Below are 12298 nucleotides of genomic sequence, written 5' to 3'. Positions count from 1 at the left end.
TGCTAAAATAAATATCTTGTCTCTGTGCTTTGCCTGACTCATATCCCTCAAATCTGTGACAAGTCCGGGCTCAGGCAGCAGCCCAGGTTGCAGCCATTCCTGACCTCTTCAATTAGTTAATGTTTGTTGGCAAGAGCAGGTTGAGTAATGCTTCTCCTCTGGTTGGACTTTCTTTCACCTGATAAAAATTTATCTTCAAAATGCTCTAGGAGTCTCCTGGATAGTTATCCAGGCTTTCTGTGCCACGTTTCCAGCAGATGTCAGGTTGGCTGATGTGCCCCAGCAGCAGCCTGTGGATATGATGGCACCTGCAGTTGGAGAAAGAAGCTTCATCAGCATCCTCCTTCCTTTGTTTGGGTGGTAAATACTGACACTGAGGTTTCCTTTTATTGGCTTGGCCTCTAGTTTTGTACCCAGAAGCTCTCAGGTGTTTGTCCTGTTTTTCTAACAAAGTCCTTTGCAATCAGTCCACTTTTCTGTTTTCACATAGAAGACAACCTGCCCCCACCCTTCTTTCCTGACCCTTCTGAACAGTTTCCAGCCATCCATTTCAGCCCTTCAATTGATCTCCCTGAGTGAACCGTGGCTGTGACTGACTGTCAGTGTTTGCTCAGGAGGAAACGTGGGGACATCCATCCCTCAGGTGCAGCTGGAGGCAGGAGTGCAGCCTGTCTGTGCTCACCCCAAACAGGGTGACCAGGTCATGCACAAAGCCTGTGGCTGCAAAGCCCAACATTACCTTTGTTTTTCACCTGAGCTGCCTAAGTCTGCACAGTAACTTCAGTGTTTTCTCAGACCCTTCCTGATGCTTGTGCTACTTCACACATGTTGTGCAGATAAATTCATTCTGACTTTTGGGTGCTTCTGGTACAAGAATACCCCCCATAACTAAAATCACAGAGTTACTCATGGCAACTCAAACCTGACCTTGATGTAATTGCAGACTTTGTGTGATTTGAAAGACACCTTTTGTCCACGCATGATGGTTTTTTATTTAAAAACTGATTTATCATGATATTCTAAACCATAATACATTGTTACATGAGTAAGAAAACTTCATGTCTCAATAGGGAAGAACTTATCATTACATACTGTTCAGTTTACAGCAAAGGACTCCGGCCCATGACAAAAGATTTTTGTATTCATGGAGATTTAAAGGCCAGATAGAACAGCAATCTCTTAAAATAAAAAAAAAAAAAAAATCCATGGAAGACATTAGGCAGGAAATTTAGGTTGGGTTTTTTTTTTTATTGCCTTCTTACAAAAAATACTCAGATTTTTTCAAGTTTAATTTTTTTTTCAAAGCAAGAGGAAAATAGTTCCTTGATCATTCCACACCACAAAGTTTTTGATAACTTCTGAGCTCAGTTACAGAAAAATTTCAGGAATCAGTTCAGACCAATCAATCAATCTGTTGAATTGCTATGATTCTTTTTTATTTTTAATGCACATGGTGAGTGGGGCAGGGACTGTGACAGTGACCTGGCACAGCCACACCATCGGGGGTCACTGAGCAAGTCTGCTGGGGAGGGTTGGTGTGAGCTGGAGCCAGGGGAGCCAGAGACCCACAGGCACAACGTGGAAGGTAAAACCTGAGACTGAATGCAGCCCCGAGGCCAAGGGGTTGAAACCAGCAGGTGTGGTGCAGAGTTTCAAGTTTGAAAAAACTTGAAAAACAAATTACCTTCAAGTCTGGCAAAGGAAAAGGGAGAAAGAACGCCCAACCAACAAGAAGTATGTTTTCCTTGTGGGAACAGAGTCCTCTTGGAGGCAGAAGTACAAGCAGAACTGCAATGGAAACTGCCTGCACACTGTTACTGTCATGAATAAAGCAATTTTGCTCTGCACATCTGGCCCAGGTTCAGATTTTCCATCGTGTGGAACTGGCAATGGGGACCAACTTTCCTTCCAAATGTCATTCTGTCTTCAGGGAATCAGTAGTTCCATAAATCTGAAAGCACAGGAAAGGTTGGGAGAGGAAGAGACTGGTGGTCAAATATCTCTGTGGGCTGCTCCTACGGGTAATAAAGTATTTTAAGAGAATAAAAGGTTGTTAAAATCCCTGCCTGAAATGTGCAAATGTTTTAAAATTCCTGTCTGAAATGTGCAAATGTTTCTCTTTGTTTCCTATTTCCTTGATATCATGTGGGTACATCCACCCTGAGCAATGAGTTCAGCTTACTCATTCACAGCTCTTCATAGAAATTTTTCTAGAAAGACATCAGACTAACTGTGGGGGCTCATATGGTTTTGTTCATTACAGACACAGTTTGATAAGCAGCTCCCAAAGAAAAACTGATTTATACTGCCTGGGTCAAATTTGAATGGGTTTTTAGGGTGTGATTTTTTTTATTGTTGTGGTGGTGAGGTTTTGTTTGTTTCTGGGGTTTTTTGGGGGGAATTTTTTGTTTCTTGGTGTTTTTGGGGGGATTGTTTGTTTTTAGGGTTTTTTTTTGTTGTTTGTGGGTATTTGTATGTTGAGGGGTTTTTTGTTGCTGATGTTTTTTTGTTTTTTACTTTTGTTTTTAGCTGTGCCTTCTGGTGGTGATCCCAGCTGTTACTCACTATCTTTTTCAATGGCACACAGCTTTATTCTCCATGCAAAATATCATATCCATCAGTGCCTAATAGGGAGAAGATTGTAACAGGCAATCAGTGGCAGAGAGATGACCCATTTGCAAAAATCCATCAAGAATTTAGATTCTCTTCATCTCACAAAAACAAAAACAAAAACAAAAAAATCCTGGAACCATGAGACTTCATCTATTTCAGCATTTCCCACACTTAGAAAAGTTCCACGTACAATCCCTTTCCACTCAACATCCAGATGAGACAGAGAGTTCGTGCCAAGAGGAAAAGCAAGCTCAGGTTTGCTGTCAGCCCCGCTGCCCAGGGTGCAGCGGCTGGGGAAAGGAGCTGCTCCGGGATGCGAGCACAGCTGTGGGACGGTGCCCAACCCCTCCGCTCCGGCACAGACCTCGGAAGGCCTTTGAGTGTTAATTTGGGGTCAGTAAGTGTGCCCGTTCAAGGGCTGCCTGCAGAGATTCAAGAAACAGAAAAGAATTAAGACCAATGTTTCTAGAAAGCAATAGCCACATGAGGCAGATACAAATCCGTCAAGGGGACGTGTGTGTAATTTACGCGTCCGTGGCAAAGCCGGGCGCGGAGAGAAGCCCGGGGAGCGCCGGGGCGGAGCGGAACGAGCCGCGGCTTTGGGCACAGGCGCTGTCAAAGAGCTCCGGATGGCCGTGGGCACCTCCGTGGGCAGCTCCTCTACCCTGGCTGAGCCGGGGAGGTCCCACCGCAGAGCGAGCTTCGGGCAGGAGGGCAGCGCCCTGCTCGGCAAACGCGAACACGGGAAAGCGGAAGGTTTTCAGCTCTCACTGCGCTGTCGCAGCTTGTGCAAGTTCGACTGAAGAAACACAGAGTTAAACTGGTAAGTTATGACCTCTTCTCTCCACAGCCCATTGCTGTGTTTCAGTACTCTGCTTTGTTCAGTTTACACACATCCTTCACTTTCTAAACGTTTCGTAATAAATTTGCCATCAATCCATGTGCAAACATACACACAGTGTGTGTCTAGCTCTATGATCCCGAAAAAGACAGCTCACCCCGAAAAACAAATTCGATTTACGCTCCCCGGCGCCAGCATCACCGTGCACCCCCGGATACACACAAATTAGATTTACGCTCCCCGCCGGGGGCGCACACATTGTTCGTCCCGGTACGGCGCTGCCATCGCTCTGCGCCTCCCGCAACACGCCCCGCTCTCCTCCCTATGACACGGGCATCGTCCCGCTCCTCCCGCAAACACACACCGCTGGCCGCCGATTTATACACATATCGCCTCGTTCCGAGGGAAAGCATATCGCTCTGAAATATTTTACAGACAACCCACTGCGCCCGGCGATGCACGCAGTGCGCGGCAGCCCCGCGTCTCTGAGACGCCCTGCGCCGCCCTTCCCGCACACTCCCCTCCCTCTGCCGAAACCACATCGCTCCGCGCCCTCATTCCACGTCAGCCTTACATCCAGACACTCAGAGCCCCCCGCACCCCGACACACACATCGCCGTGCTCCCTACGAGGCACCGCCTGAGCCCAGCGAGCACACAGATCATTCTGCAGCAGCTGTCAAATATTGCTCAGCGCCTGCTAGCGCATCCTGTCTGTCCTCTCTGACGGAGGAATCATTCTGATCCCCGACGGGCGGACAAGGCACTCTGCTGGTTCCCTATAGAGCCATTGCTCCGCGCCACCCGGCACACACCTCAGTCAGCGCCCGGCGGGCACGGATGTCGCCTCTACCGGTGGCACAGGGATCGCGGGGCTCTCCAAAGGGCGAACACTCCGCTTTGCTCTTCCCCGGCACCCCCGCGTTCCTCGGCGCCCGCGGAGGGCGCGCACATCGCCTCACTGCGCCCGCGGTGTGCCCGCCCCGCTGTGCCGCGCGAATAACGCGGCATTTTGGTGGCCAGGGAAACAGGAACAGCCACCTACATGGATCTGGGGCAGCGACGATGGCATCTCTGTACAGCCCACGAGAAGTCACAGTGCTCGGCGACCCCGTCTCGGAAACCGCCCCGCACCCGAAGGGAGCATCCAGCCGGCAGGGGAAACAGCATCCCCCTCCGAGAACACCGAGGCTCTCACCAAATGCAACAGATCCAAGTGCCAGACCTCTTGAATCACCTTTTCTATAAGAGAGCTGATGCTATGGTAATCTGTACTTTGCTGTCCTGTTCGGGTTTTTTTTTCGGCAAAACTGAGGTAATGTTGTGAAAGCATTGTAAATTGTAAGGAAAGTGGGACGTGCATTGTTTGTGGTAAAATTATGTGCTCTACATCCGCTTCAACGGAGAAGGGAATGTTCATAATTCGCTTGAAAAACCCTGGGAACCCGCTTTTGGTACATGTACGGTTGGGGGGTGGCGAATTAGACAAACGAGTGCAGTCGGCCGCCCCAGAACTGCCTAAACAGATCTGTTCCTGACTGCTGGTACGAGGTGCTTCCATCTTGAGATACGCGAATGGATGACGGTGTGAATGAGGAGCATTTAAACCACAGGCTGTTGCAGACGACCCTGTGCCCTTGTTTTTCAGTTCGTTTGTTTTTGAGCAAAAGTCTCCGAGATGAATGCCCTCCCTCCTTCCCTCCCATCAGTAAGCGTTCTCGTCCCCGAACTGCACAGTCCGGCACAGGCAGTAGCCCCGAGCACAGGGTCCCCAGCGTGGCGCTTCCCCGGCTTTCGTTTGCCCCTCTCTGTCCCCGCCGTGTCCCCGCTCCCCGCACTCTCCGCCGCCGAGCGCGGACGGGGCTGCAGCGCGCGGGCAGAGCCGGGGCCGCGCCGCTGCCGCGCTGGGGCCGACCTGAGTGAGGACTGCGCGGAGCCTCCCCGCGGGCGGGCCCGGCCGCCTCCCGCCCCTCCCGCCCGCCGCTGATTGGTGCCGAGCGCGGCTCGAGCGCGGCCCGAGCGCGCGCTGCCCCGGGGCGCGCTCCCCGCACGGGACGCGGCGCTTCCAGCGCGCCGGGGCAGCGGCCGGGCCGGGAGAGCTCGGCGGGGCCGGGCCAGGCGGCTGCAGCCTGCGCCTTCTGCCTTGCTGCCGCGGCCCCGAACCGAAGGGCGCTACTGAGCGGGAAGAAACCGCGAGCCCGCGGGGAAGGAGGCGGCTGCCGGCGGCAGCTTTAGCCAGCGGTCCTGAGACTCTGAACGTACGCGATCGGAGCCGTTTTGTTAAAAACAGGGCGAGCCCGAGGCTCGGGCGGCGAGCCCGCCCAGCCCCGCTCTCCGGCGGCGCCGCCAGAGCCCCAGCTGTGCCCCGCCAGCCGCTGCTGGAAGGGGGCGGGGGCGGGGCGGGGCCAGGGCGCGTTTCCCGCCCCGGAGGCGGGGCCTTGTCCCGGGCTCGCCACAAGCGCCCAATGGCTGCCGGCCGCTGCCGCGCGAGCGGCCAATGGGCGCGGGCCGCGGGGCTATAAATAGCGGCGGCTGTGAGCCGGGGCGCAATCAGTGTCTTGAGCGGGGAAAGGCGGGTGCGGGGCTTGCAGCGATGGCGCGCACGAAGCAGACGGCGCGGAAGTCGACGGGCGGCAAGGCGCCCCGCAAGCAGCTGGCCACCAAGGCTGCCCGCAAGAGCGCGCCGGCCACGGGCGGCGTCAAGAAGCCGCACCGCTACCGGCCCGGCACGGTGGCGCTGCGCGAGATCCGGCGCTACCAGAAGTCCACGGAGCTGCTGATCCGCAAGCTGCCCTTCCAGCGCCTGGTGCGCGAGATCGCGCAGGACTTCAAGACCGACCTGCGCTTCCAGAGCTCGGCCGTCATGGCGCTGCAGGAGGCCAGCGAGGCCTACCTGGTGGGGCTCTTCGAGGACACCAACCTGTGCGCCATCCACGCCAAGCGCGTCACCATCATGCCCAAGGACATCCAGCTGGCCCGCCGCATCCGCGGGGAGCGCGCCTGAGCTCCCTGCCGTAACCCACGGAGACCCAAAGGCTCTTTTAAGAGCCACCACATGAACAATTAAAAGAGCTGTTGCGCTATTCCAAAACGTGAACGCTTTATTAAATTCAGTGAGGAAGACTGCTGAGGTATAGTTAGACGGATTGTGTACCTCATTGAAGTTCATGTGTTAGCAATACAAAAATCAGTCACAATGGCTGCTTGAGAGGCACTAGGTACACAATAAATTGTGAAACAGGAGTGTCCATCCATGAAACTGATACTAAAGGGGACCTAATAAATGAAAACACTTCCTGACTCACACCCACTGCAAGTGTTATACCGATGACATATCTACAAAATGTAGCAACTGTAACTGATGATAGAGCCTGTATTAATAGAGCTCAGTCGCTCACATCACCCATAAAACATCATAATTTCTTGTGCCCCACACCCCCTGAAACGATGCTTAAACCAGTGCAACAGCTCTTTTAATTGTTCATGTGGTGGCTCTTAAAAGAGCCTTTGGGTCTGCTTGGGTTACAGCAGGGAGCTCAGGCGCGCTCTCCGCGGATGCGGCGGGCCAGCTGGATGTCCTTGGGCATGATGGTGACGCGCTTGGCGTGGATGGCGCACAGGTTGGTGTCCTCGAAGAGCCCCACCAGGTAGGCCTCGCTGGCCTCCTGCAGCGCCATGACGGCCGAGCTCTGGAAGCGCAGGTCGGTCTTGAAGTCCTGCGCGATCTCGCGCACCAGGCGCTGGAAGGGCAGCTTGCGGATCAGCAGCTCCGTGGACTTCTGGTAGCGCCGGATCTCGCGCAGCGCCACCGTGCCGGGCCGGTAGCGGTGCGGCTTCTTGACGCCGCCCGTGGCCGGCGCGCTCTTGCGGGCAGCCTTGGTGGCCAGCTGCTTGCGGGGCGCCTTGCCGCCCGTCGACTTCCGCGCCGTCTGCTTCGTGCGCGCCATCGCTGCAAGCCCCGCACCCGCGCTGCTCGGCTCAAGACACTGATTGCGCCCCGGCTCACAGCCGCCGCTATTTATAGCCCCGCGGCCCGCGCCCATTGGCCGCTCGCGCGGCAGCGGCCGGCAGCCATTGGGCGCTTGTGGCGAGCCCGGGACAAGGCCCCGCCTCCGGGGCGGGAAACGCGCCCTGGCCCCGCCCCGTCCCCGCCCCCTTCCAGCAGCGGCTGGCGGGGCACAGCTGAGGCTCTGGCGGCGCCGCCGGAGAGCGGGGCTGGGCGGGCTCGCCGCCCGAGCCTCGGGCTCGCCCTGTTTTTAACAAAACCGCTCCGATCGCGTACGTTCAGAGTCTCAGGACCGCTGGCTAAAGCTGCCGCCGGCAGCCGCCTCCTTCCCCGCGGGCTCGCGGTTTCTCCCCGCTCAGTAGCGCCCTTCGGTTCGGGGCCGCGGCAGCAAGGCAGAAGGCGCAGGCTGCAGCCGCCTTGCCCGGCCCCGCCGAGCTCTCCCGGCCCGGCCGCTGCCCCGGCGCGCTGGAAGCGCCGCGTCCCGTGCGGGGAGCGCGCCCCGGGGCAGCGCGCGCATCGGGCCGCGCTCGGGCCGCGCTCGGCACCAATCAGCGGCGGGCGGGAGGGGCGGGAGGCGGCCGGGCCCGCCCGCGGGGAGGCTCCGCGCAGTCCTCACTCAGGTCGGCCCGAGCGCGGCAGCGGCGCGGCCCCGGCTCTGCCCGCGCGCTGCAGCCCCGTCCGCCCTCGGCGGCGGAGAGTGCGGGGAGCGGGGACACGGCGGGGACAGAGAGGGGCAAACGAAAGCCGGGGAAGCGCCACGCTGGGGACCCTGTGCTCGGGGCTACCTGCGCGGGGACTGCCCAGGTCGGGGCGAAAACGCGTTCGTCTTTCCTTCCCCCGGTCCCCTGGGACAATGCACATTGCGGGGCAGGGGAGGGGACATCCACCTCAGAGTTCGTTTTCTGAATGAAAAGAACAAGGCACAAGAGCACCGGGTGGTCTGAAAGCACCTCTGCTGTTAATGCTCTCGGTTCACACCGTGTTACGTTAACGTAGGTCAGCCGAGAAATTACCGTGTACTAGTCGTCAGGAACATGCTTCGGCCGTTTTAATTGACAGACCACCGACAGCATGTATTCATTCTTCTAACCTGTCTGCCCTACAGTGTACATAAACCAAAACGGACTCCTAAGGCTTTTAAAAAGAATTATGAAGGTCCTTGAGCCCGTTGAATCAGATGTAGGACATAGCCTAAGTTTACCGCAAACACTGTAAATGCTGCCTTCTTTTTAAGATACTTGAATACCGTAGATGCACATTCCCCCCTCAGCCCGCCACCGGAAAAAAAGAAAACCAAAACGGGGCGGGTAGGAACTCGCCACAGGATCAGCTCTTTTACTGAGAAAGTGGGTGGCTCTTAAAAGAGCCTTTGGGTTCAGCAGGTTTTAGCCAAGCATTTACTTGGAGCTGGTGTACTTGGTGACGGCCTTGGTGCCCTCGGACACGGCGTGCTTGGCCAGCTCGCCGGGCAGCAGCAGGCGCACGGCCGTCTGGATCTCCCGCGAGGTGATGGTGGAGCGCTTGTTGTAGTGCGCCAGGCGCGAGGCCTCGCCCGCGATGCGCTCGAAGATGTCGTTGACGAAGGAGTTCATGATGCCCATGGCCTTGGACGAGATGCCCGTGTCGGGATGCACCTGCTTCAGCACCTTGTACACGTAGATGGAGTAGCTCTCCTTGCGGCTCTTGCGGCGTTTCTTGTCACCTTTTTTCTGTGTCTTGGTGACGGCTTTCTTGGAGCCCTTTTTAGGCGCGGGGGCGGACTTGGCGGGCTCGGGCATGGCAGCGGATCCTCTCAGCACAGCGGCTCCGAAGATTTCTCGGATTGAGAACACCGCGCGCCTCTGAGCGCACCGCTTTTATAGCGCGCTTATGCAAATTAGGGATTCCCGTAGACTAAGCTGTTATTGGCTGAGGCAAATTTTTTCAGTGATAGTAGCTCCGCCTTTCGTCGCCATTGGTTAAATCTGGATCCGCGTTCCTATTGGCTGTTTTAGGCACATCCCTGTTTTAGCCAATCGGAAGTCGCGCCGTCAGCAGAAGACGTATATAAGGCCGAGCTCGGAACTTGAAATTTTTGCAGTCAGTTACTGACTTCGTTTGCTCAGCTGTAGTGATGTCGGGTCGCGGGAAGCAGGGCGGCAAGGCGCGGGCCAAGGCCAAGTCGCGCTCGTCGCGGGCCGGGCTGCAGTTCCCCGTGGGCCGCGTGCACCGGCTGCTGCGCAAGGGCAACTACGCGGAGCGCGTGGGCGCGGGCGCGCCGGTGTACCTGGCGGCCGTGCTGGAGTACCTGACGGCCGAGATCCTGGAGCTGGCGGGCAACGCGGCCCGCGACAACAAGAAGACGCGCATCATCCCCCGCCACCTGCAGCTCGCCATCCGCAACGACGAGGAGCTCAACAAGCTGCTGGGCAAGGTGACGATCGCGCAGGGCGGCGTGCTGCCCAACATCCAGGCCGTGCTGCTGCCCAAGAAGACCGACAGCCACAAGGCTAAAGCCAAGTGAGCAGTAAAGCTGCGAATTTAAACCAAGAGAAACCCAAAGGCTCTTTTAAGAGCCACCCACAAATTCAGAGAAAGAGCTTGAATTGCATTGCGGAGCGAAAGCCCGCGGGAAGTTTTGAATAACCGCGGGCGTTATCCAGTTATCTCTGACGTTTTAACTGTCAGAGCCGGACGCGGCTCCGCGCCCCAGCACCCGCCCCGCTCTGGGGCGGGGCTGACACCAGTTCCAGGAAGCAGCTCAGCCCTTCTACAACCAATCCCTGCGCCTTATGGGCATTTTGAAAGCTACCAAGGCGCTAATACCCTCCCCCTACCAATTCAAGTGCCCCTCGAGCTGTTACGGAGTCAAACAGCACATTCACCAGCAGACTGCTGTTCCTCCACACCCCTCCTCAAAACGGCGGCAGCCACGGCATTTCAGCCCAATTGTTGGGGGCTCTTAGAAGAGCCGTTGGGTTTAAATGCGATGCAAGCGTATTTCCACGTGGGGCTTAATTTTTCTTCTGTGCTGCTTTTTTGCCTTGGCCGTTTTGGACTTCACCGCTTTCGCCTTAGCCGGGCTCTTGGCTGCTGCCGCCGCTTTTTTGGGCTTGGCAGCCTTTGTCTCCTTCTTGGGGATCTTCGCTGCTTTCATGGCTGCAGGCTTAACTTTCTTGGGGCCGTTCTTTGCTGTCACCGCCTTCTTGGCGGCGCTGACGGGCTTCTTCGCCGCCGGCTTCTTGGGCTTGGCCGCAGCTGCTCTCTTCTTGGGGGCTTTCTCCTTCACTTCCCCGGGTTTCTTGCTGAGGCGGAAGGAGCCGGAGGCGCCGGTGCCCTTGGTCTGCACCAGGGTGCCCTTGCTGACGAGGCTCTTGAGCCCCAGCTTGATGCGGCTGTTGTTCTTCTCCACATCGTAGCCGCCGGCGGCCAGCGCCTTCTTGAGCGCGGCGAGCGAGAGCCCCTTGCGCTCCTTGGAGGCGGACACGGCCTTGGTGATCAGCTCGGTGACGCTGGGCCCCGCGGGCTTGCGGGCCTTGGAGCCGCTCGCCGCCTTCTTCGGCTTCTTGGCGGCGGCCTTGGCGGCGGGCCCGGGGCGGTCTCGGCCATGGCGGTGTAACCGGGAGCACCGGGCAGGGCCGGCCCCGCTCCCCCCCGGTTATTGCAGCGCGGCCGGCGCTGGTTGGCCCCTCCCCGCCCGGCGCTCCGCGCTCCGCCTAGCGCTTCCTCGGGGGAAATAGAATGGCTTTTTCTATTTCATCTGTCGCGAAATCGTCCTTTTTCTACATCTGTGAAACCATGGGAGCGGCTGTTTTTCGCCTGTTGATGTCTTGTCGCGAAAAGAGTTGGACTTGAGCAACATGGGGACAAGAAATCCCGAGTCCAGCAAACGGATCTCGAGAGCGCGAAAGTTTTGTTTTTCTTTGTAAATTAGACATTCTTCTTTAATTTAACATGAGGGAGAAATCTCAGTATTAATCTTCAGAGCGTCCTTTTTACCTTAGATAAGAAAGCAAACAGTTAGAGTCTCATTCTTTAAAACAAAAGTGTTTCAAAGAGAGTGAGGTAGCACAAAGCTGTGCTGCCGCTTCTCCTACTGGGATTTAAACCTCTGGCTACTGTGAAACGCTCAGGTATAATATTTTTCCTTTACTCCCAAAGTTTCCAGACGTTCCACTCTTCTATGCATGAAGTATGAGACAGCACATACTTTATCCCCCTCTTTGAAACACTCTCCTGTTAACGCAGCAAAAGGCTCTGAAGTATCAGTGGAATAATTTAGGGGCTGAACACCAAAGATTAAAAAGTTTGCTTTGGATCACAGAGCTTCATGTAAGTCTCTGGTGCACAGAAACAGATCACACTCTAAATGGAGCACACAGTGCTAAATCTGTGAAATTCATGCATGTGATTCATTTACATGGAAAAAGAAATGGACAGATCTTGAGTCCGCAAGAGATGTCAGAGCACCATTCTATTCATATTTTGATCTGAAGCTAGAAAGAACAAACAGTTTTTACTCACTGCCTTTTTTCTATGCTACAGATCATGCCACAGCAGTTTCTGTACATAAAAGCTTTGGCTGCAGCACAAAGTGAAGCAAAGCTCTTCATGCAGGTTGTGGTGACTCCCCCATTAGCATGCATACATTCTTACCAGCTACAACTTTGGGTATAGTTTTATAGTTTTATAGTTTTATATGTGTCCCTGTCAGGAGTTCCTAATTCATTTACCTGAAATTTAATGGCCATCAATAGTTTAGCAGGGCCAGATTGCTGCATTTATTTATACCTCACGTAAACAAAATGCACTTCAATGGTTTAGGTATGATGCTGAGCAGTTATGGTCAACTTCCCTTTT

General features: G+C 55.6%; 4 protein-coding genes and 1 pseudogene across 4 annotated transcripts; 2 read left to right on the top strand and 3 right to left on the bottom strand.

The window, feature by feature from the left end:
* Positions 1–6046: 6046 nt before the first annotated feature.
* LOC131083065 (histone H3) lies at positions 6047–6457 on the top strand. Its single transcript, XM_058023376.1, has one exon. The coding sequence runs from the start codon at positions 6047–6049 to the stop codon at positions 6455–6457; it is 411 nt and encodes a 136-aa protein (XP_057879359.1).
* Positions 6458–6989: 532 nt separating this feature from the next.
* LOC131083067 (histone H3) lies at positions 6990–7400 on the bottom strand. The gene has a single exon (XM_058023378.1). The coding sequence runs from the start codon at positions 7398–7400 to the stop codon at positions 6990–6992; it is 411 nt and encodes a 136-aa protein (XP_057879361.1).
* Positions 7401–8843: 1443 nt separating this feature from the next.
* On the bottom strand, positions 8844–9237 carry LOC131082645 (histone H2B 5). The gene has a single exon (XM_058022711.1). It carries the CDS (start codon positions 9235–9237, stop codon positions 8857–8859), a length of 381 nt encoding a protein of 126 aa, XP_057878694.1. The 3' UTR covers positions 8844–8856.
* A 335-nt stretch (positions 9238–9572) lies between these two features.
* LOC131082912 (histone H2A-IV) lies at positions 9573–9962 on the top strand. Its single transcript, XM_058023127.1, has one exon. The coding sequence runs from the start codon at positions 9573–9575 to the stop codon at positions 9960–9962; it is 390 nt and encodes a 129-aa protein (XP_057879110.1).
* Positions 9963–10418: 456 nt separating this feature from the next.
* On the bottom strand, positions 10419–11047 carry LOC131083004 (histone H1.10-like; annotated as a pseudogene).
* Positions 11048–12298: the final 1251 nt, after the last annotated feature.

Source organism: Melospiza georgiana, chromosome 4 (genome assembly GCF_028018845.1).
Source record: "Melospiza georgiana isolate bMelGeo1 chromosome 4, bMelGeo1.pri, whole genome shotgun sequence".
Taxonomy (NCBI): domain Eukaryota; kingdom Metazoa; phylum Chordata; class Aves; order Passeriformes; family Passerellidae; genus Melospiza; species Melospiza georgiana.
The sequence above is the reverse complement of the archived record's forward strand: the minus strand, read 5'-3'. Positions and strand labels throughout refer to the sequence as shown.